The sequence below is a fragment of the Hirundo rustica genome, chromosome 5 (assembly GCF_015227805.2).
Source record: "Hirundo rustica isolate bHirRus1 chromosome 5, bHirRus1.pri.v3, whole genome shotgun sequence".
Classification (NCBI taxonomy): Eukaryota; Metazoa; Chordata; class Aves; order Passeriformes; family Hirundinidae; genus Hirundo; species Hirundo rustica.
The window spans coordinates 5,186,978-5,213,542 of record NC_053454.1 but is presented as its reverse complement, the minus strand read 5'-3'; the positions used below and the strand labels follow the sequence as shown (position 1 = coordinate 5,213,542).

Here is a 26,565-nt window from a genome sequence, read left to right as displayed (position 1 = left end):
CAGCACCTTACTTTTAGGGTGTGTAAGTAGAGAGAGCATCAGAGGCTTATACCTACAGCCACTGTGAGAGTCTGTGCTTCTTGCATTCAAGGAGAGTGACAGACCAGCAATCACCCAACTTTTCAGCCTGAAGCTTTTTTTACAGGAAAAATGGGTTCAAACTTCCTTCCCAGCTCCACATTTAGCTTTCCTGCAGACTATTACAGAGAAGCAGCAGACTTACTTTGCTCTTTCCCAGTAGAAAGTATTAGAAAGTATTTTAAATCGATGGGGCTTCTTTGCTTATATACCAAGACATGTTACGTTGCTGATTTTATATGCATGCAACTGGAGACGTCAGAACTTACGTTTTGCTAAACTCTCACCTCTGTCCTCGCATTGTTCAGCCAGCCACAAGAGCTGATGCCTGAATTTTGGCCACTCCTGCCAGTGGCTAAGCCGCTCTTAGGATATGTTCTCACTCCAAGAGGCGTCTCCAGTTAATCCTCTTGGTCCAGTGTAAGCTACATTTACTCTGCAAATGTTACTGGGCTGGTAACTGTAGCTGCCTTGCATGGCTGGTCAGCTGGGTGAGACCTCAGCTGCCCAGAGCTCAGCACAGCTCTGGATGGGTTTTGGAACTTGCACTGAATTCCTGCACAGACACCCTATTCTCAGGGACTGATTCAAAGCCAACACAAGATATCCTACCCTGCAGCCTGATTACAACAGACAGATCTCCAGCGAGAGCAAGCTGACCATTAAATAATATTTTGCTATTGCAGAATGACTGGGCCAGCAAAGCCAGAGGGTTAGCAACTGATGAGCTGTAACTTGAGTGCTGTATTCCTGCCTCACACCCAGCTCAAGTGTCAGCAGGGCTCAGGCTTTTAACCTCCCCCCCAGCTGCTCTGCTCAGGCAGCTAACCCAAATTCCATTTCATTCCAGCCAGCAATTCATGTATGTGGACATGAGTCAGGTTAGAGATGAGATTCATGTGTCAGACCGACCTGGCAGGGAAGATGACAGCAACACATTGAAAATGAAGAAGATGTGTTAATATTCCTGCAGTGCACCTTGTGATATAGCAGCACAGAATGATCAAAGGCCCCAGAGGGAGCTTTGAAACAGGGGCCTGATATATGCCTGTCAACTGTGGGTCTGTTATATCAGTGTGTAAGACAGACCCTTGAGCACAAACTGAAGCAGCTGAGCTAAACAACTTGACTTTCCCCAGGAAAAAAGAACTAAAATTGCCTTCTCCTAATTTTTGCTTTAGTTTAACCTGAGTTTCTAACAGCAAAAATAAAGATTGTTTATAAAACAGATAATAGCAAAACATTACTGTTATTGTTCCTGTCATTCTATGAAACAATTTTTCTGAATACCAGAAATGGCACAAATAGCAAAGGCCTCGGCTCAGTGAAGGCACTGAACACCAACAAAAACCTGAAGAGGTCCATTTCTTTTCTTTCCAGTTTCTGCACCTTTGGCCTTCCTAGGGCTAGACTTGATTTACTTGCTCCCAGTGTAACACTCACAGTTCTTTCCCACTTAACCACATTTTTTATTTGACCCCAAATAGAATGGTAAGGATTCGCAGAGCTATGTTTTAGAAATAAAGACTTTATCAAGATGTGATGCTTATTATTCCACAAAAGGACTTATCATTTATTAGCAAAAGAAAATAACAAGTTAATAGCTTTATTTCTCAACAGAACAGACTTAGCACAGCACATGCTTTGGGCTGTGTTTTGTAAAAACAATCATGTGGAAGATGAAGAGCAGCTGTTTGGGGATTTTTATTTACTGTTGTGGCCATGATCATGCAGATGCTTTCCCAACTGCTATAGACATGAGAGATATCCCAGGAATTTCAGCACAGAGAGAGGATCCAGGTCCTGAAGCTATGGCTACGCTGCAGGCCACAGGCATGTTTGCAGCACATCCATACAGATCTGGGCTAGTTTTATCCTAGAGAGTGTGACAGCAGTAACACCATGGCAGTAGCTGTAGTAACACCATTTCACTGTGTCAGCAGAAGAACAGCTCCATGTCATGACACAGACTTCTGGAAATTGTGACTGGGAGGGCTGTGGGACTAAGAACGACAGCACCTCCCTCTCCTCCTCTCTGAATACCAACAATTGCTAGGATGATAGTGCTGGCAGTGTGGGACTTGTGTTTTCAGGACTTCAGAGGACATAAGCATGAAATGGTGCTGGAAAACTGAGTCTAAACTTCCCTGGGCACAAGACTCCCTGCCTGGACTCAACTTCTCATCCAGCTTCTTCTTGCCTGTGGGAATGGCACTTCTGATTTTACAGCGAGTTGCTAGACAGTGAGGTTTTGGGGGCCACAGGTGGGAACATGTGTCTCTCTAGGCCCTGATCACTAAGGTGCATGTGTCCCCAGATTCATCTGGTCTTGCCCATAGCACAGCACAAGGTACAGCACAAACTGGTAGTGGAGCTCTGCAGGCTTCCTTTTCCTCTTCTTCCCCCAGGATCTACCAACCTCACAAGTTCTCTTTTTACAGCAAGAGCCAGGGCTCAGTGCTTCTGCATAGGATAAAAGACAAATACTAAAAAGGACATGGTAACATCAGTGCCCAGTCACTGCTGTCACTCGGTATCAATCTTATTTAGATTCAACAACAGTATGAGAGCATTGGCCATCAAGACAAGCTGCAGAAGCTCATTTGTGATTCTAAGTGAAGTTAAAGCTTCCATCCACAAGGCATAGTAATTAATCTAAAACTAATTTAAGTACATCTGCCTGATTTAGTCAAAATGACAGCTGTAGTAGAGACATTCCTTCCTCACCCACATCTAGCACATTCTGTCCCTTTTGCTTCAAAGAGTATGACAGAACAATATTAAAACACTGAACTTCCAGAGCCAGCAACCTGCACACTGCCTTCCTCTTCATGCTGTGGACATCACCACCATCATCTCCAGGAACAAACATCAACCTCTCTGGGTCCAGAGCACAAACACAGATGCAACCAGTATTTGCCTGGAAGGATCAGAAATACTTTCAAAAAATTGACATCTGCATTGTGACAAGCACAGTAAAAAGCAGAAAGAGCTGGAGCTCCATCAGAAAGAGCTGGAACTGTTTTAATTTCTTTTACCACTTTATGAGTCTCTGCATTCCCATTTGAACTAAAACTTTTTAGAGGGATATGCATTTAGGAGTCTGGGGAAAACTGGGTTTATGTTCAGTGGAATTATTCATTATACATACTTCACATATGTAGGTAGCTAAAGCAAATAAAATGAAGCACATAATTTAAGAATCTGCAGGTTACATAACAGTCTCACTGAATATGATCTAAATATAAACAAGTAACAGCGTCTAGATTTTATCACTCCTTCAGTCTGAAAATACAAAGGAATTCTGTAAACATTATTTAGGCTTCAAAAAACCTCTAATACCTACAAATTCCATTTTGCAGCTGTGGAAACTATGACACAGCATGACAAATCAGGAACCCAAAACTGCCACGTCACAGAAGAGAAGCTTTTATTACAATCAGTGTTAATGCAGGATGGCCTTTTGCCTCTTAGGATCAGCAGTTAATGGACAAGCAAGGGAACACTAAGTCACGCTCAGCACACTTCCAGCACAATACTCAATCTGTTAATGTTCTCCCCTCTTTTTGCTGTAACTGTGGTTAGTAGTTCTCCTCCACAGATGTCTGCATGCACGTGGCAGCCTCCATCCTGCCAGTGTCCACCACAAGGTGCAGCGCACGTTCCCAGCATGTCGGCTGTGGCCACGGTGTCAGCAGGACTGCCCCAGCAGACTGCCACACCTGCCAGGGATCCTTCAAAAGCTCCACTGCAACCCCAACCATCCTCACAGGGATCCCAGCAGAGGGAGAGAGGCTCCCTCCATCCATTAGTGAGAACACAACAGCAAACACAGCAGCTTGGCCAATGAAGCAGCAATCAGCCCAGTTAAATGAGTGTTCCACGTACAAAGCTCCCTGCCTGGAACTGCAGTGTCTTTGCCAGCAGAGGACTTGGAAGGCAATTTGCTGATGAGATCAAGGACAGGCTTTTAAAGCTCAGCACGCAGGATCTACCCACTGGAAGCAGAGCAGACAGCATTTGGCCTCAGACCAATCTCAGCTGAAAACAGTCCAAACTAGTCTAACAGCTAGTCTAACAGCTAGTCTAACAAGGAGCAGACATTAGTTAGGGGTTAGTAAAAGCACTCAGCAGATTACCTGCCCTTTTTTCTGGTCCAAATACAAGTGTAAATGGAGTAGCTGAGAGACCTAGCAAAGGGAAAAAAGAGAGCCATTGTGGCAACACACATAAAAGCTTTGAGATTAACATCTATTTGAAGCATAAGTAATCGAGGTGAGACATGAGCATGACAGTGGGCACCATGTGCAGGGACTCACGTACACATAAAAAGCAAGGACACCCACCTGTGGACTACACCTCTGAACACAGGTTCTCCCTTCCTCAGCTTCCCCAGAGAGATGGAGAAACCACTCCAGAACCCCAGCTGACAAGGTGTCACCTAACAGGTGTTTTTAAAGAGTAAAGCAAATTATAAACACAATGGGCTGCCACTCCACTCCTTGCACTTGATTGATGCTTCCCACTGGAGAAATCCCCAGTGTGAGGCCTAATGACTAATTAAGGCACAGGGTTATGTGAGGGACACGTGGCAGTCATTCCAGCCCTGGTGACTGGTGGTTCTGCTGAGCAGGGGGGTGACAGTGGGGAATTGCTCACAGCAGTGAGCAGGACTTTGCACACAGAAACTTCCTCATGTCTGGCTGCAGGCAGACCCTGAGCAAAACCATCAGCTTTTTACTCTGAGCACAGGCATGAGTGAAGGAGTAAACTCCTTCTGCCACCATATCCTACACAAATATCCTATAAGCAATATCATTATTTACGGCCAGGGCCTGCGTGCCATGCCTAGTCTGGAAGAGCTACCTGTTCGGAAATGTCAGACAGCAATAAAGACTCAAAGGGAAACCAGCTGACGTTAATGTTGGTGGTGGAAACATAATTTCATCCACTCTTTTTGTTTGTGCAGTTAATTTCCTCTCTGGGGAAACCTTTGCTATTGTTTCTCCCACACTAGTCTCTCTGTATAAATTTATTTTTTGGTTCTGCTCTCCTGTGCATTCAGTGAGTGTTTACGTGTTGGAGACACCAACCAAACAGCCAACATGAAAGAGAAACTGGAAAGGGTCATTTGGATTGTAACTCAAACAGCATTGGGATTCTATAGATGTGTAAAAAACAGATTCTTAAAGACTTCTAAATAAAAGATGCATCACAAGTGACAAGAATACTTCACAAAGTCCTGCAATCAGTGGCATGCTACCATATGTTTTAAGAAAGCCATTTGTTGTTCCTCTTTATTGGCATAAAGCAGCTTCAAGATCTTTGATTTTGGATCCCAAATCGAGATCCTTTCCTCTCTGAGGTAACAGTAAAGTGTCCCCAAAGGCTTCTCAAACTGTGACCTCTAGATGACTCCTGACCTCTGCAGCCCTAGGCCATGCTACTGATCAGAGCACATCATGGGGCATCACAGATATGGTGCTAAGCAGATTGGTCAGAACTGTGCTCCCATGTGTTTGCTCAGCAAAGGAGCACTCTCCCTCTGAGCACTCAGGATCTAATCATTACAAAGAGGCTTTATCAAGTATCTTAAGGGAAAGGATGCTCCCCACCCTCTGCCTCCCTCTCCCAATTCAAGTAGAAGTGCAGTTCTCCACTGTTATGCCACAAAAGGCAGCATGTCTTTCCTAACACAAGCATTTTTCTCCCACTTTCCACAGTAAATAGGTCTAAAATCACATGGTAAATTAGGAATTTACATATTGGGTTTTGGGCTTTGCACTGGCTACACAGGCTGGATACTAGAAATTAATTAAAAGATGCTGTTTTTCCAAAGAGGATAAAGCCTAAATCACCACCAGCATTTTACTCCCAGTGCCATGGTTTAAAAAACCAGCAAATGTACTGAAAAAATTCCTGATAAACTTCTTGGGCTAAGGGGCCCTAAGGTAATGAAGCTATAACCCTCCAGGGGAAGGTGAGCCCAAAGGTAGAAATACAAATGAACAGAATAGAAATGCCAGTCCATACAGGTAGTTTGGGAAGCGCTGAGGCTGCACTCCTGAGCATTAGTTAAGCACATCCCAAAAGCCTCCTGCCTGTTTTTTGTCCTTTTAACGACACAGGCAGTGATTGGTGCTCCTGCAGCACCGTGAGCCGCATTTTCCCGTGCATGAAAGGCTCCTGGCCTGCTTCTCAGATTTATTAGGCACAAATGGACTTTTCACTGACACCAGTCATGTGTGCCTGCTCCCACCACCTCATTTATCTTCTCCTGCCAAGGCTCTGTGCCCACTGCCAGCCCCATGCCATGCCCTGTGTAAAATTGGGCACACAATGGGTGACAGCGCCAGCTGCTCTGCCACCTTACCTACAGAAGGACAGGAGAAAGGCAGGGGAAGGCAAATTATCAGAAACCTCTGGAATACACTGATCTGTTGGCAGTGGGATGTTTTCTCCAAATCTCCTTTGAAAAGCAGAGTTGAGGCTGCAACTTGGGGATGGTTAAGTGGTTGGGAGCAGGATTTGTCTTAAGGTGGGGAAAGATGTGGATCTGTCTGGTAGAATTGGTTTGTTCTGAGTGGGGAATAAGGATACATCCAAACAGGATCTGAGAAACCCAGGAGCTTGAAAGAAAGAGTGAGAGAGCTGGGGGAGAGTGTAAAGCTGGTGATGTGTGGGTTGTAGAAAGGCAGGAGGCAACGGCAGGGCTGGGCAGCAAGCAGGGATAGAACAGTTGGGGACTGGGGACATGGCAAAGCAGCAGGTGGTAGAAGGCTCAGGGTGACAGGTGGAGGATATGTGCTGGGAGTGTGGTGACAGCAAGGGAGTGCATACAAGTGTGCTGGAGAAGGCTGGTGCAGCTTCCAGGCCACTGGAGCCTCTCCTTGCCTCAGCCATGTGTACCCCAGCTGCCGACACTGAAACCTGACTGGTGGCAATGGAAAGCCTGCTGATGCCCAGGATCCATCTGATGGATGCAATGCCTGGGGGGGACTGGGGCTGTAACAGCACTGCTGCTGCTGCTCCCTTCTGCTGTGACCCCAAAACAAGCTCCTTTTCTGCTTGTTTCCTCTCCACCAAGGTGAGCTGGAAAGATGGTGGTGGTCAGTGCCCAGGGCTCTTCAGGAATTGAAATGGCTGAAGAAGCTGGAAATTGAAAACACACAAAGAGCAGCAGGATTTATTGCCTGGTCATTTAATCCTACCACTTAGGACTGACCCACTTGAAGTCACTATATGTGACAGAATCACCAAGCGATGAGGACAGGATTAGAGCCCCAAATGAGATTATGCTCCTTGGTGGGGATGTGAGCTGCTGGGGGCAGGGAAAAGATGTGTGTTGAGCACTTAGCAGGGGTAATAAACCAGATCTCCAACATTCTGTTTGCCTAGTGAGCATCAAAAATAGACTCTCTGGAGAGAGAGAAAACACCCAAGTGAGCCAGCTGGGCAGACCCGGGGTGCTTGGGACACTGGCAGCTCCTCAGCCTGTAAAATGAACTGGCACAGGTTTGTGCCAGCGTTAGCACAACTGTGGCTTCAAAACGAAACAGAGCTGGGGCAGGGAGCAGGAGGAGGGGGAAGGACAGAGCTGGGGCAGGGAGCAGGAGGAGGGGGAAGGACAGAGCTGGGGCAGGGGGCAGAAGGAGGGGGAAGGACAAGCCTGCAGTTGGCTAACTGAAACCATAGGATATTTAAGATAGAAAAGGGAAAGGGACAGGGGATCAGCGATAAGGAAGGTGTGGCTGTGCACAGCTTGCAGCTTCTCAGCCTGAAGTAAATACATAAGCAGCAGCCTGTCACACACGAATGGTAATCAGAGAGCCAGACACATTACACTGCACAAATAAAAAGATGATGGATGAACACGATGGATTAAAAAATATGATGGACAAAAAGAATGGATTAAAAAAATATGATGGATGAAAAGAATTAAAAGATGGGCCTTGCCCAAAGATCTTATCATGAAAGACAAAGGGCCATGATAGATCACAGCTCAGACAGAAAGGAGAGGACAGGGCTATGCACAGCAAGAGACATGTTCTCCAGATATAGGAGCCTTTAGATTTCAGCTAATTTACTGAAAACAGGTCTGTACAGAGCCCCCTTTCAGCCCAGCTGCTCACTGTGTACTGCCACTACGTAAAGTTGATTTGCAAAGTCTGAGGGTCCATTTCTGCATAGAAAAGCACCTTTTCCTCACCCAGTAATCCAAGTGAAGCAGTAAATAATCCTCACATTCACTTGCTGGTAAAAGCCATGTTTTCCATGGAAGCTGCAGGAGCTCCGTGCTTCTGAATAAATCATCATCTCTGTAGGTTCCAATTTTAACACAATCCTTTAAAGGCTGACACCAAATGAACGGCTTGCTTTCCCATCTACACTCAACGCTTATCACAGACTAGCTGGATACCCCTAAATCTTGGCATTGGGAAAGCCATGATAAGCCTTAGAAATAGTATTCTCTTTCCTTCTTCCCTAGAAACTTCCCCTTAAGGACAGCACTGCAGCCTGGTCTGGCATCTGTCTGCTCAAAGTGTTTTCCAGATAATTAGTCATTTAAACTTCTCTCACACAGGATAATCTGGCTCTATTATACCTTCTCAAGTGAGCAAGTAAGGGCATTGACATGTGGTTGACAGCAGCTGAAAACCAGGGGAACAGAAACAGTTCCCACCCCTGCCTGTGGTATCACTCCTCTCTGGGAAACAGCTCCCTCCACAGCAGCAGGGACAGCTACATGAGGACACGTCCACACCTGCCCAATCACATCCTGAACACCTAAGGAACCCCAGCTCAGCATTTCTACACCACAGCACACCAGGCTGTCATTCACACCAGGCAGCTCTTCCTGCCAGAACAGCGGCACATTCTGTCTCAGAAGGGCAAGGGACAGAAGCTGCTTTAACCATTCCTGGTTAAAAAAACCTTCCCTACACTGGGAATGGGCTGGGGTGTAGTTCCATGAACAGCACAGCTAATCTGTCTGCTTCCCAAGACCAGGAAAGGATGATCTTTCTTTCCTTTCCTCTGGCCATGCTCCTCACAATTCAGTTCAATCCCTTTCCTTTTGCTAGCTCAGGCACCCAAGATATGTTTGTGGGCTCAAAAGAACATACCTCTTTCTTTTTCTTTCAGGATTGACTTTCTGATAGATTCGAGATAACCTAAGGAGGTTCAAAATGCTGGTGCACACTGGGAGCTGGAGCACTACCCCATTTGGGAGGAGGAGAGCTGTCAGATCGGCTCACACTCTCTGTTGTATCTGCACCCTGAAGCACACAAAAACAAGCAACTTGCTGGAGGCCACAAGCCAAAGCAGTAAAGGAAGCCAGGGGTCCTATTTTTTCCTCATACATCCACAGTAATTTAAATGTCAAGGCTGAAGGAAACACTGGAACAGCCCTTGCTTTGTTATAAAAATCAATCAATCTATTCAATAACAACCTCTCAATCTTATTAACAAATCATTTTCCCTTCCCCAAAGTAGTGTGCAGGAAAGACTCTCCTGGCCCATCTACATGTTGCAATATCTTAACAGTTTTCTCTCAAGCTGTGTTGGCAGATGTTCAGTACAATAATACCACACGAGTCACAGAGTTGTTTTCTTCCACCACTGAATGGGGAGTTTCATCAACTATGAAAAACAACGGCTTCCTTGTACCATGGAGACCCTTCCCTCTTTTCCCCATTGCCACTGGAGCCACATTTCAAGGCAGAGAGATTCTTAAGAAAAACATCAGAAAAGTGGAACAGTGGGAAGGAAAACTGTGGCGCTGACTGTTCATTCCAGTTGAACAGCTGACACAGACACTGTTGCAGTCCTGATGGAGGAACAGGTTGGCACTGTGGGTTTGGGTTACTGTTGAGCTTCTCATATTCAGGAGTACCTAGAGAAGAGCCAGAATTCCTTTGGGATTCACACATAGCTTCTCACTGTGTCCTAAAAACAGCTCTAGCACAGACAGTCTGCAGTACCTTGTAGGAAGGGGCTCAGAGCAAAGGCAGTGCTGCAAAACTGGCATTCCTAGAGTCTATTTATGTCCCCAGTGTGACTTCTCCAGGCTTACAGCAGCAAAAGTGTTAAGTGTCCTGGAGGCATCGCAAAAATGTTATTTCATTGGGCATACAATACACAGCACTGCCCTGGCTCTATGTTTATCCCAGGTTTCAATCCAGATTTGGTTTATCTCGCAGTCCCTGCGTTAGAAGAATCTCCTTACTAAAGAACAACAGTTCAGGAGAAGACAGGCCTGACAGCATGGTCTGCACAATGTTAGGCAGAGAAAAGGGAGACAATTTTTGGGTTTAGCCTATCCTTGTGATCCCATGAGCATGGCACACCCTTTGAGCTTCCCCCTTCTATAATACCTTGCATTCAACAGGCTTTATAGACTTTATGGTATTTGGCCTCTCAAGGATTCATTATGCATTTTTGCAGGAAGTAAAGCCAAGACATAATAAAGTAATGTGCCTTAGGTCATAGGAAAAGCATTTGCCAGAGGAATATAACTTCCTTCAACTCCCATTCTCATGTTGTTCCTACTACCAGTGCCCTCCTTGTCCATATGTTTCTAACTATCCTTTTGTAACAGGCACGGTAGCCAAGTCTCACCCCCAAAACACACTGTGCTCATCGACTCAAAGCCATGATAGCCCATGGCCAGAGGGCAGGACCCCAAAATGCAGTTATCAAGTCTTTGCAGATTTTATGCAAGAAAAGGAACAACGGATTACAGCTATTTCCTGGGTTTGGCTCTAAACCAGGAAGAGAGTACAGGATACATCCCTTCAGAAGAAACCCCTCATCCAATATCTACTCGTCCTCCAAAAGCAGCTAATGGCACTTCCCATTCACTCTTATGTAACATATCTTCAGAGAATTATACACCAGTTATGTTATGTGTACGCCTTGTAGAAGAAATTTCAGCCTTCACGAACTCCATCTTCTTTCCTGTCACTACACAAAATTATAGGTCACTATACAAAATAATGAGAGAATCCCTCCCCCCACCATCTCTCCCCCTCCCCACTGCAGCTGCTGCAGGCAGTGGATGCAGATAAGATGTTCACGAGTCACCACCCTGACCTGCACCTTTACCTTTGACGCTGCCATGACAGCTGCCGTGGCTGCGACGTTCAGCCCCCGCTTCCCAAAGTGCACAAGGGCATCGTAGCTCCGGTCTTTCGCCTGGATGAGGCAGTCATCGATCTCCTGTTGGAGCAGAAAACAAAACAAATAACTTAAAAAGCACAAGAAGGACAAGTTCAGGCTTATGGTTGCAGCCTCAAACTCTTGGCAGAGTCAGGTCATACTTTATGGAGGTAGATGTCCTCCACTTCTTCCACTATGGTTGGAAAGAAGTTCACAGCCAACATTTGCAAAGAGGAGAAGTTTGCTGGGGGGCAGTAACTCCCATTGCAGAGTTTGGGAACTCTTTATTTTACAAATGGAAGATTGGGACCCAAAGTTGGGGTCTTGGAAGCAAGAGAAATCTGCCTGAACAACAAGGACCGCTAGCCATTTGCAAACCATGCACTCCAAAGACAAATGGGATTGCCTCATAGTTAAAAATAATCATGTGATGACACTGGGCAGCTGAAGCTGCACTGCCTTCTGTCCAGGACAGGTGGCTCAGAAATATCTGGGATATCTCTGCACATCACGGTGGTGCCGAGCTTCACATGCCCATGGAATTGGCAGGCCCAGAGCTTCTGGACTTTGATGCTGCTTAATAAAAGTTAGGGAGGTTCCTGCCCTTATTCTGCCTCCCTCAGGACGCTGGGGTCTGGATGATAATGCTAACAATGACTTCTAGCATTCAGCTGGTGGATGTGCTGGGTTAGTAGGGACTGGAGGCTGTGAGGAGCTGCTGGCTGCTCTATTTCCCGTAGGTAAGAGGTGACAACTCAAAGTGCATGAAGCCTACTTGGGAGAAGCACAAGCAAGGGGAAGTAGAGACAGAGGACTGATTCCTTCTTGGACAGCACTGAGATCCAGCTGCTCCTTCACTGCCTGTAGCTAAAGGGAGAGCTTTCATTTCCAAGTTGTCAGTGCAGGAAAGTTACTCACTCAGCAGTTTGCTTGTTGCTATGTGACAATAGCTGTCCTTGGTCCATTTACTCACATGAGGCAAAATGCATCTGCCTGACAGTATCCCATTCACAGCCACAGGAATCTCCTGGGCAGGCAAGTGATCCAAGTTGTAATGCCCCCCTCCCAAAATTAGCATCTTTAATTTGAGCAAGACATTTTTTAACCTAGGACCTCAACACGCTACATGCCTTTTTCCAACATGCTGCACAGCCAGGCATCTGCTTGCTAAGCCCATTTTAGACTGCCTGGGCTGTTTGTCTCATTGCTGTACAATGTTTTAGGCAGAGCTGGGAACAAAGTTGAAGAATCCTGGCTGGCAGACCGTTTCTGTATTTGTTACATCCAGCCACAACAGAATACTCCAGCTATAATCACCCAGCACATGCAAAGCAGCTCAGGAGGTATTTTTATCCCACTCCCTCCCAACTTCTCAACTGCACAAAGGTGAGTTAATAAGTGTGAGTGCACCGAACAGATGCCAGTATTTAAAAACACAACCACAAAGAACAAAAACACCAACCAAAAGGTGGGGATCGAATGATAAAGGGAGAGAATCAGCAACTCCCAATCCTTCCATGAAAATGAATGATACAGGGACTAGAGTAAACACACCATAGTTCTGTTCCACCCAGAGAGGACCCAGGCACCTGTGATTACCTTTTCTTTTGAAGACAGCGTTGGATGGACAAATTTCCTGTACAGGAGGCTGGAGCCTTTTGTGTACGGTGACAGCAGCCAAGCTACAAAAGCTATTTTGAGCTCATAGTAGAATGGAAACCTAGAAGGAAAAGAGGGTTACTGTCTGCTCCCAATTTAACCACTGCTCTTTAATTAGAGATGCTCAGAACAGGTAGGGATTTGCCCCCCTAGCTCAAGGAGCTTTTGCTTTCCAAAAAATCTAAAGATTAAAGCTCATTGACTCAGATTTGAACAAATCTCAATGACGCGTGTGGATGAATCTTTACTTGGTTATCAGGAACATTATTTAATGGTCTGGAAGAGACTCTGATGTATGATAAGAGGAGCTTTCTACATGCAAAGATTACAGGTGCCGCCTTCTCAGTATCCCCAGTTATTGTGAGAAAGCAAAGACCAAACAAGTAAACCGATATTTCATTGATATATTTATGCACTTTCCATCTCTCTGCCTCTCAGCTTTTAAGCTAACACTTACATGATTGAAACTGAAATACAAGAACCTTTGTTGTCCAAGCAACATAAAGGTGCAGATCCACACTGACTTTCAGGTAAGGCTGCAAAATATGGAGGACATTAACAACAGAACATGTTTTAGCTGTAACAAGCAGCCAGGGACATCCTGAGATTAAATTACCAAGGCTCTTTTCTGGAGGACAAAGCCCAGAGCTCAAGACTGGCCACCCAGCAGCATCTTCAAGTGGGCAGGCATGTTGCTGCCAGCAGTGTGATGAACAATTGTTACCCTTTGCATGCAAAAGCAGTGCAGAGACCTGTGATGGCTGTGGACCAGCCCAGATGGACCCAGACAGGCTCCTGCTGTGCCACACAGGGCTGTCACTGAGCCAGCCTGGCCAGCCAGCACCCAGGTCTGACACAATGGGCCTCTGCAATGCTCTGCTCTGAGCATGGATGTGCCAGGTTGATCTCCCACCTCACTGAGGATCTTTACAGCATGTTTGATTCCACAGGCTGGATAAACCCTCTGCCATTTCTCCTGACAGACCCACATAATTCATCCTCCAAAAGAAAACAAAGCTCCAGATGAACACAGGAGAGGTAGATCTGCATGCAAATTAGATAGGTAATGTTGCCTTTTCTCTCCTTTTCAATAGATCTGACATGCTGCCAAGTTCTCCCGATTTCCTTCACTTGGAGGACTCAAGGCATGCAGTGCTGTGCAGGAACAGGCTGCAAGGCCATGCACTACAGTTACATTATCATCCTAAAGTCTACTGATCTCACTGGTTTCTGCTAGAAAGGTCATACTAAAAAGGGCAACCAAGCAGCAAACACTTCCAAACCAAAAGGAGCTGAATCTGACAACTGGGCATTTATGTGCTTTCATTCTGACAAAGGTCACCGGGAATCCTTCCACTGGCACCAGAGAGCCACATCAGTGTGCACTGTCTCTGTCCTCCATCAAACCAGAAACCCAGCCTAACCAGGAATATGTCTGGCAAAACATCCCAGGAACAACCACCCACACAGCAACCTACAAAGTCTTGTGATGCAGGGCTGTCTGTACCTGATCCACAGTCTGGGTATTTACTGTAGGAAACAGCCAGGCAAGTCTAACACTCTGCCTGCAGCTAAATCAACTGTTATTTATGACCTCTGCCAGCATCCAACTGGGCAGTCAGCTGTGCCTCCCTGACAGGCAGGGCCTGAGAATCCAGTAATGATCTCCCACTAATGAGATACCACTGAGCCTTTCCACTTCTTTCTTGTTTTTCCTGTGACAGCACTGAGAAAGGAAGCATGACTCCTGCAGACAAAAACCCCTCTATGCACTTGAAGCTGCTGAACCCCTGTACAGAAGTCAGTGCACCTTTGTGCGCCTTTTTTTCCCCCTTGTAAATTGCATTTCCATTTTCTGTTCATCTCATGGCAAAGAGCCTCTCCCCTCTGGTGCTTACCAGCAAAGAAAGATATCCGTGAATGTCTCTGCTGTCGTGAAGAGCGCGAATATGATCCAGTACATCATCCATTTGACCTGGCAAAGAAAAACAGCCTCAAACTATCTCTTACAGGCACAAGTGCACAGAATAACTCTCACAGGAAAAGAAATTCTTACTCCCTCACCCTCCCCACTGTGTATTTAGCAATTATTGTGGACTTGAAGGTGCCGGTTTGTTCTACTTTAGCACGTAACACGTGTCAGATTTACACAGCCCTTGAGAAGGCAACTGTGGCCTTTAGGACTGGTCTCAGGAAAAGAAGAGCAGCCTGACTCTGTCCTTACAGAAACTCCACTGGCCAGTAGGGCATGACAGCCCTCTCATAAGGCATTAAAAATCTCACTTGGCTTCTGTTAACAGCAAATGTTAAAATAAGGTTGTTGGCCAAACTCCAGTTAAGACAAAATGTAATTACTTACATAACACCTACAGCCAGGAAAAGGTAAAGAGGTAACTGCCCATCCTGTAAGCCAGGGTCCAGGAGCACAATCAACTCACCACAACTCACTGACTCAGTGGACAGCCCTGGAGTGGCTGTGCCGGCTTCCACCCACACCCAGTGCAGTGACAAGGGCAAGAGTTTAAATCCCTTGCCTGGGGCTTAGGGAGGAGAGTTTTACCTCACACTGGTGGTGAGAGCATGTGCTGCGCTGTCTCTGTTCAGCTAGGGAAACTCCACTGTCATGGATGATGGTTTCCTTTGGGGTGACAGCAAGAGAGTCTTTGGGGATGGTGACTTGGTCAGATAAACTGCAAGTACCTCAAGTGATCCAGGAATTTGGGAGTTTTTGTCACTGAGCACTAAATGGCATCTAAAAGCACAGCTCAGCTATTCTGAAGTATGTAGTATTGGTTCTTCTTAGGATGGAAAAAAATGGTGAAACAAAGGTTGTTAATTTAACTGGCAACTGTTGTTTAATTAGGTGCATTTGGAAATGGAGATCCCTAAGCAGCTTTGCTGGAATTTTAGAAAGCTTAAGGAAGTAAAATCCATGAAAATCCATGAATTAGAGAATTGGACCATGTTAATTAAGGCTGGTACATCTGCAACAGTCTAAGGAAAGGCTGGAGGGAGGACAGCACAAGAGGGATACCTACACCAGGTGCTGCTCTGGGGAATGGAAGATGGAGCATCAATGAATCCGAAATTCACCAGCTTGGAAAGGATATCCCCATCTTCTCCCCCATATAGTGGGGACAGTACTGATAGTCTCCATCTCCCTGTAGGTACTGGAATCATTCCCTGAGCACCTGTCACTCTGCTACATAACTGCTCTCCTGGGATTTTTATTTATGTGCATATTTATATTTATATGTAGTGTTACAGCAATAATGGCACTGCCAAATGCCTGAGAGCATCATCTTCCCAGCACAGCTTCTGCCAGACTTTTTATGTAACTGTGACTCCTCAGAGCCTCAGTGCCAACGTGGCTCTCTCTGTTAGAAATTACTGCTAGCAAAACTTTTAAACACAAACCAAGGCCTGGTGTGGATGGGCTTGGATCAGCTTAAAACATTCATCAAAATTACTATTACCAAGCAGAATAAAATTACTTCAGCGTGATATAAGTTTTGATTAATAAGTGAAGGTTCCTCTTGTGTCAGTTTAAATTATTATTTCATTAACTTTTTTTTTTTTAATCAGGCCTTAATGGATACATTGCCACAACTGCTCTGTTAAGCTGAAATAATTTGTAAGGGCAGACCAGGTCTTAGATCAGCTGTTCTCACATTTGCGTCACAACCACAAGTGTCTGATGCGAGTTCCTCTTTTACAATTAAATTTCCAACAGGAATTGGACACTTCAACAAAATAACTTCCAGAAAGGGACAATGGAAATGTTCAGTATCAGTGGCAGACGCTGCTAGGAGATGCGTGTGCACATCTTCAGCATTTTCAAGCAAAGAAGCCCTGAGAAATACAGATGTGCAAGGGCTGCAGAAATGTTTTGTCTCAAGTATCTGCTGTGTTCTGTAAAACTTATGATTCTCAAAACCATTTTCTGCAGGAGGAAAATTATAAACAAAACTCTTAGCAATGACAGTGAGTCCCAGATTGAGTTTGCACTAAAGATTTAATGGGATAGACATCTATGGTGTTATCCAGATGAGGAAATGGGCTTGCTATCCCTGGGATCTTGAGAGGATTGAAAAGTCAAGACCTAGAGGCTGAGCTGGGTTCAATGAAGTTAAAAGAGCTCAGGTTGTTAAGGGCACTACAAATCCTACAGGACCTCAACAGCATCCAAGTGCTTTTGATTCTCCCTCATTTCACTTTCCCTGCTGGCCCCATATGCCTTTGGAAACCAGGGCCCAGGGAAGAATTTTCAGCAAAAAGAAAGAAGAGAGCACACCCAGCTGCCAGACCTGCCTGTAAATAGGTCGCTCTGCAAGGAAGGATGTTTCTGTCTGAGGATTCAGTCATATGTACCTCGAGTTGTCTTCTCTTATCCTTGTTTTGAATGAGCAGTTAAAGCTTCAAGGCTTTTTGAAAAGGCTTTGATTTATGCTGCTTTTCAGAAACAAAGAAGAGCACACAAAGCTCTGGATGCCAAACGCCTTTTAAGTCGGTTGTATCTCTCACCACCAGAGGAAGGGCACACATTTGTCAAGGAGCACATCAGCTCTGCACTGGAGCCAGAAGCACAAACCCAAGTCTCATTTGTGCCCAGCAATCAACCCATCCACCTTCAGGCCACTCTGCCCCTTGCACTGCTTTATGAGCTTCCCCAGAATACAGGCAACACCTTTCCAATGTGGTAAGGAGCAGTCTTAGAAAACAACCCCCCAGCACAGCCACAAACCTCATTACTCACATATTCTTTGATGTCCTTTGATTTCACGGCTTTGTAGGAATAATATGCGGGGTAAAGTGTCCCAAATATAAGCCTGGAAAACACAAACAAACAATAAATGGATTAAATTGATTTCCTGTCACAGGGAAAGATTTTTTTTTCCCTTGTGTCTTAAATGTGTTTTTTGCACTGGTAAAAAAGTGTTAGGATTTGATTTAAGCTTGAATGCACTAAGTACAGTACAGGAGTGATTTTGCGTCACTGAATTCATAGCAGCTATTGCCAGTGACTTGAATGAAGAGCAGAGATTCAGGCTGATTTTCCTTTTGCAATGGTTTCTGAAGCTGTACCTTATGAGTTATACACAAAACAAAATAACCAAACCAAACAAAAAAGGCCACCACCACATTTTCAAAAGGAAATTAAAAATCTGATCTTGAAACGATCTACTGTGACGCCAGGAATATGGGAGTATTGCTTTCAGAGAGAGAATTATTTGCCTAAAATCCCTTCCACCTCTATTCAGTACCCTGAAAAGCTGGCAGATGATAAAGCAGGATCCAAGTTCTGCTGGTGCAAGGGTTTGGATGCCCTATCCTACATTAAACCTGGTATAGGGAAGAACCCTGCACTGTTCAGTAAAGTCAATTTGGGCTTATGAAAGGAGGAGGAATCTACCCACCAAGATATGCCAACATGATCAGACCTAAAAATCTCAGCTCTGCTGTTCTTTCAGATAGCTCCCTTTCATTTTCAAGTCTGAAAGGGATGCTGTCAGCTTCAAGATTTCATGTAAGAAAGAAACAAGGATCTGTAAGTTAAAAATAGCACTACTGAGGAAAAAAAAAAAAAAGTGGAGAATTTTTTATACTAGGTTCTCTCTGCATCACTGCCTACATGCTTATTCACTTGGATTATTCTGGACGTAAGCATAGGCTTGTCAAAACCACTTTGCCCTGCCCAGGTTTCAGTCAGTTTTATTCAAAGCAGGAGGATGATGCTGCAGATTCTAAATTTATAGATTGCAGGGTAATGTTTATTGGCTTGCAACTACCCATCTTTCCATTGAAGCTTTTGCTTTAAATTCGTACAACTGTTTCCTCTGTTCCTGGGAATGAAAATGAACAATGTTTCAATCCCTAATTGTGGAGCCACACGGACCTGCAGTCGTCTTTTTCCACCCTGCCAGCAGCGACTGAGTGCCGTGGGACTCGTAATTACAGTCAAGTCCATTACATGCAGAAGACATTAAAAATTAACACTCTGGGATATGGTGCATCATCGCACTTCCCGGAGCTCAAGAAGGTATTTATGAAAGAATGGGGTGAGCCAGCACACATCTTGATTTCCAAAGCAGTGACTGAAGGCAATTTGCCTGCTATTCATCATGCTCACTGTAGCATGGGTTAGCAGAGCCTGAAGCACAATGCAAGCTTCAGAAAAGCAGCTACTGAGTGAGGAGATTCAACATTTTACAGAGGCTTCACACTGGTTTCAAAAAGCTTTGCTGGAAACACTCAGCTCTGAACCTGTTTCACTCAGAGGGGCTTGTGCTGTCTGCAAGGATCAGACACAAACACTCAGAAAGATTCGGGAAAGCCAAAAGCATTTTTGTCCCTTGCAGTATCCCACCAAACAGCAACATGGGGTAAGGCGAGGACAAACACACAGAAAATGGTTTGATTTTGTTCTCACTGAGGATAATAGCAAATATTCCAATTTCAGCAGCTGCAGGATCTAATCCAAAGAAGGTAGAGTTCACAATAAGAAGAAAGCTATAATATTCAGTGCTGAGCACATGAAAAATATTTTTGGCTCTCCTTATAAAAAGCACTGCAATGCTGTTCTTCTTTCTTGGCCTAGGCTGGCTGCTATCTCACACTTTTATTTCCTGCAAATAATCACTGAATGATTGATATTCATTTCCTCAGTTTGTGCTGGTAACGGAAAGTCACTGGATCCTGAAGAAGCAAATGGTTTGTAGGAATATCAGAAAGTAATTAGTTGCAGACAATAAATATTTGGGAAAAAAAAAATCCTGTGAGGGAAGGGAATTGCAATAATTTTGTATGTGCAGAGCAAGGGACAGTTAATAATGTGATGTGATCTCCCTAAACTGGAGATCAAGTTTCACTGTTTTGTCTTGCAGTTTATTGTGTACATATATGGACATTTATTACTGCTGTGGTTTACCAGACTGAAAACTGTTTTAAGGAATGCTGGAAGCCAGTCTTGTCACTGCTCTGGCTTACTAAGTGGCTTTGGGGTCACTTAAGCTCTGGGCACACTCTACAAATGGAAAACAAAATATGTTTGAGCATTTCTGTAAAGCATAATAAAGATTTTTAACACAAATATTTGCATATAGGGATATTCCAAAAAGTCTCTTTAAGTTACTGTCTTCCCTTGGCCTTGGATCAGGGTTGAGTACAATTGATTTAATTCAACCACACACATCAATCCTCCATCTCTTCCCTCAGTTCCTCTACCCTGTTGTAGACAATAATTCTCACTTCCCCCCATCCAAGCTTCCTGTGTAATTAAAGTTATTGTTGATTTCTGCCTTCCTCCATCTCCATGCTCAGACTTGCCAAATCACTCCTTCTGCACGCTATACACAAACCTGAGGCTGATCCTTTGTCCCTCCTTTGACCCTCGGAAGCCATAAAGCCTTTCCTTGTCCCAATTTCTTTCCACCTCCTTTGTGTGGTCTCTCCCCTACCTGGATGCACCAGTGTTTAAACTCCTCTCCCCTGTCCTCATCACCCCCACTCCCAGCCTACCAAGCTGAAGTAACTTATCTTTGCTTTCCATGCCTGAAAAACGTTGTTCCTACCCACTGTTGGTTTGCTCTTTTATCACATCCTACCCCAGTCCCTTCTCTCCTTTAATGACTGCTGTGCCACCACCCTCTTCCTCTGCTGCTTTCTGCATCTTCTGCATATTCTGCATCTTTCTGCATGTTCTCCCACACCCTGGAGCTCCTGTGCTCCTTGCTCCCCCACTGCACATCAGTCCATTGCCTCCAAAACAAGCTGTTCCCTGGCAGTGTCCCTGACAGCCCCCAGTTTGAGAGATGGATGCCCAAGCCACACCAATTCCAACCATATCATTTCCCAGTCCCCCTCATCTCTAAATTACTCTTCTGCAACACTTCTGATGTTCTCTCAACCAGATCACAGGACCTCCAGCTTTCTTCCCACATCCCCAGAATCACAGGACTGCCCCTCAGCCCCCTCCCACAGCTGCCAGCTGACCTGGGACTCAGATGTGCTGTGACTCCTTCTGTGTTACAGGCACTGTCTGTCTGCCTGGTGCTGGCCAGCCAGATTAATGACCTACCTATGGAGTCAGCAGCTTTTACCTCCTGGCAGACAGTGCTGTAAAACAATCTTCTATCCAACAGCTAATTCTTAGGAATAATGTAGGAAATTTATATTTGAGACCTCTCTGACCCATCTATTTTGGCCACAATCACTTTGCAGATCCAAAAATTTTGCAGCAGTGGACAAACAGACAACTTAAGTCTCATTTCCTTAGGAAACCAGAGTCAACCCACTCCCCACCCATTTCCATCTTTCAAAGCTCCTTCAAATGAGCCGTGTATCCAGGAAAGCCTTGGCCCTTTTACCTTCTGTGCAGAAGCAGATATCCTGATCATCAAACCTCCCAGAGATTGATGCTACATTTAAAGCTACAGAAATGTTCTGTAGTCTGAGCTAAAGCAAGCACACACCCTCAGGGTATAGAGAGAGGCAAGGAAGCGGTGACATCCATCAGTGAGTTAGGAAAAGCCCATTTGCAGCACTAAACAAACAACCACAACAGCCTGACAGCTCTTACACTGCTCCATGCTGGAGGTCTACACCAATTACAATCACCTTGAAAAAGGACAAAACAGCAGCTGTAAAGAAACCACTGAAGAGTCGCATAATTGTGCAACAGGAGGCAAAAATCTAAGTAAAAGGTTAGTCTGCCTAAAGAATAGGAAAAGGATTAATGCTGAAAATCCTATAATCCTATCAGGCACCTCGGCAGCAGCAATCCTCAGTCTGGATCATTACACATGCTTCTGGTCACTCTCTGTCAAAAGGGAGACACGAAGGCAGGAGGGGAAAGAGAAAGACAGGGAAAGTGGAAATGCACTGGAAAGGATCCATAAAAGGGACTGTGAAGGCTGTAATTGTTTCTTTTGCAACAGAGACAAACAACTGAGTTTATTTACTCCTCCTGATTCAGTGTAAGAGGATACTCAACTCAATAAAGAGAACAAAGGCAAAAGGAGGGGAGAAACCCCCTCTGTCACCAGGAGGTATTATGTGGAATGGATGACCTGCACTTATTATTTTAATTACATTATATAGGATTTGAAGTTTGGGTTTCATTATTCAAGTTTACCATTAAATGACACAGGAAAGGATGAAGCTTCCCATACTACGGGGTTTCCTAATCATCAGGGGAATAGTAAAGCAACCGAACTGTTGGCTCCTCTTTAGCAGACACTGTCATATTTCAGGGGAACTACTGCATCATCACCAAAGCTCCTTCTGTCCCCACTTACCAGGACAGCCACAGTCAGATCTGGCTGTTATATCCCGCTATTCCTTCTCTGGATCTGCTGGAGCAGTGGTCTGACCATCACAGAGCACAGGCTATCCCAGATGTGACAGTATTCCTGACAGAACCTAGGCTACAGCCTGGGGAACAGCCTCAGAGCTGCTACCATGACCTGACCAGGACATCTTGAGTTCTGATTTGGTGATGTTGTTTTCCTCAAGGAAAAGTCATTTACCCACAAAATTAACTCTCACGCTCCATAAAGTAGTCACAGAAATAAATGGAGAGGCTCTTAGTGATTCTCAGGAGCTCTTGCCAGGACTCAGGTTACCTCCAGAAACGCCTGCACATCCACTCCATTGAGCATTTTTAACCACAGGGATATTTTCTGGATGGTAACCTGCTGTTACAAATATACCAGCACAGGCTGTCTACATCCCAAGCCATCCAAGTTTTGCTCCTCTAGTTACCATGCCACCAGCAGTGTTTGGGCTGCCCAAGCACTTAGAACATTGTGCTACCACAACACAAATAGAACAGCCCTTATTTTGCCCATAAATAACTAATGTTCCCATTTCATCGGCACACAGCAGCCAAGATGGCAACTTCTGTTCACAGGGATGGACACATTTAGGAATCACTGAGATATTTCCTATTTTCTCACATGTTTACTGCTTTTTACACAAAGAGCAGAAGCTAAGCTGTCACCATGCCAGCATTCCTCAATGATACCACCAAGAAGGGTGCCAATAGGTTTGTGTTCCTTATTATCAGTCCTAATTAATGTTCACACAGTGCCACAGATTAAAAACAGACAACACTGACTTTGCACTGAAGGTTCCCAATTGAAATCCAGAAGTTGGAGACATGAAAATAAGCAGTGCACAAGGTCAGGGTAAGGGTTAATTTGAGTCCCTGGACAGGCCAAATGCCTGATATTCAAGAAGGGGCTGGGGTGAAGGAAGCACCAGGTGCAGAGGAGGTTCAGGGCTATATTCCCTAGGAGGTGGCTCCTGCAAATTCTTTGCGGTCACTGTGCGGCAGAATGGTGGCTCCAGGAAGTCGGGAACTCGCCTGTTCACCCTCAGGGTGACAGCTGACACCATCCCCACCTTGGGCCCCAAGAGATGTGGATACCTGACCATGCCAGACTGACATCCTGATACACTCAGAGAATACTCATGACAAAAATACCTCTCAAGGAAAGCACCGGGTCCTGATACCCCTGGGACAGATTAGGCTCACTTCAAACTCCACTTGCAACTTGAATCAAACATCCTTGTGGGCTTGGTTCAGTTCCCAAGGACAAACGCGCAGGTGTGCCCATGTCACTCAGCCAGTCATGCACTGCCTTGGAGGTAAAGCTCCACTTGCACAGCCACATCCCTCTGCTTTGGGAAACATTCCTCTGCACCTCCTTGGTGACCTGCTTAGCTCTTCTGACCTGCTAAGACCATGTCCTCACATACACACCCACACCAAGGAAGCAGAAGGCACACCCAGGAGAGCTCTGTACCTAACACAAAGATGCTCCTGCTTTCCATCCAGATCCACCTCTGACTTTACAGAAGCAAAGTGAGACTTCAGCTTGGTTAATGTAACCTCATGGCTGCTGAAACCCAATCGCACTGCCTGGCATAGCTGCAGGGCACAGGGATGCCTGACTGGCCTTCCAGCAGAAACAGCGAGTCAAGGGTTGTCCTTGATGTTTCTAATTTAGGCATCTTCATCTTCCCAAAGCAGTACATATTCCCCTCCAGCTGACATGACCCTTTTTTGTTTTCCTCATCCAGGGCACTCCTCACACAGGAGCTGGCAGATGGCCAGGCACAAACGGGTGAAGAAACATAGCAGCAGGGATGGGTGGAGAAACTGGCCTTGGCAAGCCCTGGAGCTGTCATGCAACTACCCTTGGGTCACAACAACCCCATGCATTTGGGGGCAGGGTGGTTTGAGAGGCTGCTCAGCAGAAAGAGACCTGGGGGTGCTGGTTGACAACCCGCTGGAAATAAGCCAGTGTGCCCAGGTGGCCAAGAAGGCAGATGGAATTCTGGCCTGTATCAGCAACAGTGTGGCCAGCAATTCCAGGGGAGTGGTTGTCCCCCTGTGCTGGGCATTGGTGAGGACACATCTCAAGTGCTGTGTTCAGTTTTGAGCCCATCTCTTCTAAAAGGACATTGAGGTGCTGGAGCATGTGCAGAGAAGTGCAACAAAGCTGGTGAAGGGCTCAGAAGATATGTTCTATGAGGAGCAGCTCAGGGAACTTGGGTTGTTTAGTCTGAAGAAAGAGAAGGCTCAGAGAGACCTCACTGCTCTTTAGAACTGACAGGAGGTTGTAGTGAGGTGGGTTGGTCTCTTCTGCTGTGTCTATAGTGAAAGGATGAGAGAAAATGACCTTAAGCAGGCACCTATGGAGGTTCAGTTTAGATATTAGAAAAAGAAATTACTTGAAGAGTGGTTAGGCATTGGAATAAGTTGCCCAAGGAAGTGGTGAGTCCCCATCTCTGGAAGTGTTCAAGAGATGTCTAGATGTGACACCTGGGGAGATGGTTTAAAGGTGACTGTGGTTGTGAGGAGTTGGCAGTTGGACTGATGATCTTGAAGGTCTCTTTCAACCTCAATGATTCTGTGAAGTATTACATTGTTCACATTGAAATCCTACATTCAGACTGCCTAAACAAGATAAACTTATCCCTACTGTTCCCTTTTCCACACTTCTCGTTACAGGAAGAAAATAGAAATGCTAAAATAACTCTATTACTGATGGAGAGGCCTTGTTAAATATTGGGATTGCTGTGATAATGCATGTGATGCCTACTAAGGCCTGTCATTCCTAGAAAATGTACCAGCAGTGAAGGGTTTTCACGGGGTTATGTTTACATGGCTACCCTTGCGTATCATATTTAAAGTCCATTTAAGATTAGGCAGGTACTTAACCCTTCCCAGGGTTACTGTTCCAGACTCTCTTCAAACTCAGGCAGAATTCCAGCAATTTACACTCAAGCCAACACTTTCAAGTTCTCTTTCCAGTCCTTCAGAACAGAGAACGCCTGTGTACCTGCTATAAAAATACCCCACAGCTCTGCAGCTATTTTAGGAAGCAAATTCCTTGCAGGTAGAGGTTTACTAAGCTGGTCTGTTCTACCTCACGCTGCCTTCAGTGGAGCTGCCAGGCTGATGAGAGAGAGGAATTTGCTGTCACCCGGACAATGCTTGGAAAAGGGTCGGTGTGAAGAGTGTGTGGGGCTGGTGTGGGGCCCGTGAGAAGCTGCAGTCAACAAGAACACCGTGCCTGGCACACCCCAAGAGGCTCTGAGCAGCTGCCTGTGAGAGATAGTGTTTCCTGGGCCTCGCCAGAGGCATTTGTGCTGCTGCTACTCCTCCCCTGTGTGCTCCAGCTCAGCAGCACCGCAGGAGAAAACAGCCCAGGGCACTGAGCTCGCTCCCAGCGCTGGCACGGCCCACGGTTCATCACCCTCTTGGGGAAGTAGAAGTAATTAATCAAAGTGCAATACTGAGGGCAATAAAATCAGTGCCTTTTAGAGAAGAAAACATCGCTGTTGTGTGACCAGGTCAGATCTTCACCCAGCTTCGCTGTTCCAAAAAGGCCGGGCTCGGGGTCTGTGTGTCCTGATGTTTTCCCTATCCAGTGCTGACCGTATGGTTCCGGCTTTGAAAGCTTTGGTTTTTTCCAAGCCAAATAAATGGCAGTTTGAAAACTAAATGGTATGTTTCAGATTGGAAGAGCTGCTTCTCCTGACTCTGGAGAGGGGGATGTTTATGTGGGAAAAGGTTTTTTTAGAAGTAGTGATATTATATTCCAGACATGACAGTTGGTCCAAAATCTGCATTGTGAGTTAGCCTACAGATTTATGGTAGGCTCATGATATGAAAAGGAACAGAAAAACTTATAACCTTACCAAATTAATTTCTAGGCCAAAAAAATGTATAAAATATGGATTGCTTATCAACAGAGAAGCTCCTCATTGTTTTCATAGAAAACCACATCATGTTGCAAGTATTATTTTGGAATTATTTTGACTGATACTATATGAATCACCTTTTAGGAAGCGCAATCACATACAGAAATCCTAATAGAGAGCATAATCCTACTACATTCTCTGTATCTGAAAACTCAGTTCAGGTTATGGAAAACTTCTACCATCAAACTATAAGTGCTACCACTGCCTGAGGAAGTGGTGAAAAATACAAAAGCTCCTCTTCATCTACCCCGCAGTGGAAGACAGCTTTAGACTTCTTCTGGTGTACTCATGGGACAGAAAAGAGGAATAAAAAATTAAATGAAACTATAACACATCCAAATCAATTGCAATATAACCTCCTTAGAGTGTTGTTACTTCAGCTTCCCAGGGAC

General features: G+C 45.2%; 1 protein-coding gene across 7 annotated transcripts in view; it reads right to left on the bottom strand.

Annotated features, from left to right (window-relative positions):
* Positions 1–26,565, bottom strand: part of REEP1 (receptor accessory protein 1) — a 66,357-nt gene that overhangs the window by 21,244 nt on the left and 18,548 nt on the right. For 6 of the 7 annotated variants that reach the window (XM_040064043.2, XM_040064044.2, XM_040064047.2 and 3 more), the window contains exons 2-6: positions 17,655–17,727; positions 14,797–14,873; positions 12,839–12,959; positions 11,186–11,299; positions 4,218–4,268 (exon numbers count right to left, since the gene is read on the bottom strand). In XM_040064043.2, coding sequence (XP_039919977.1) covers positions 4,218–4,268; positions 11,186–11,299; positions 12,839–12,959; positions 14,797–14,873; positions 17,655–17,727 — 436 coding nt within the window. The remainder of the gene's footprint in view (positions 1–4,217; positions 4,269–11,185; positions 11,300–12,838; positions 12,960–14,796; positions 14,874–17,654; positions 17,728–26,565) is intronic. The other variant, XM_040064045.2, reaches the window with a different exon arrangement.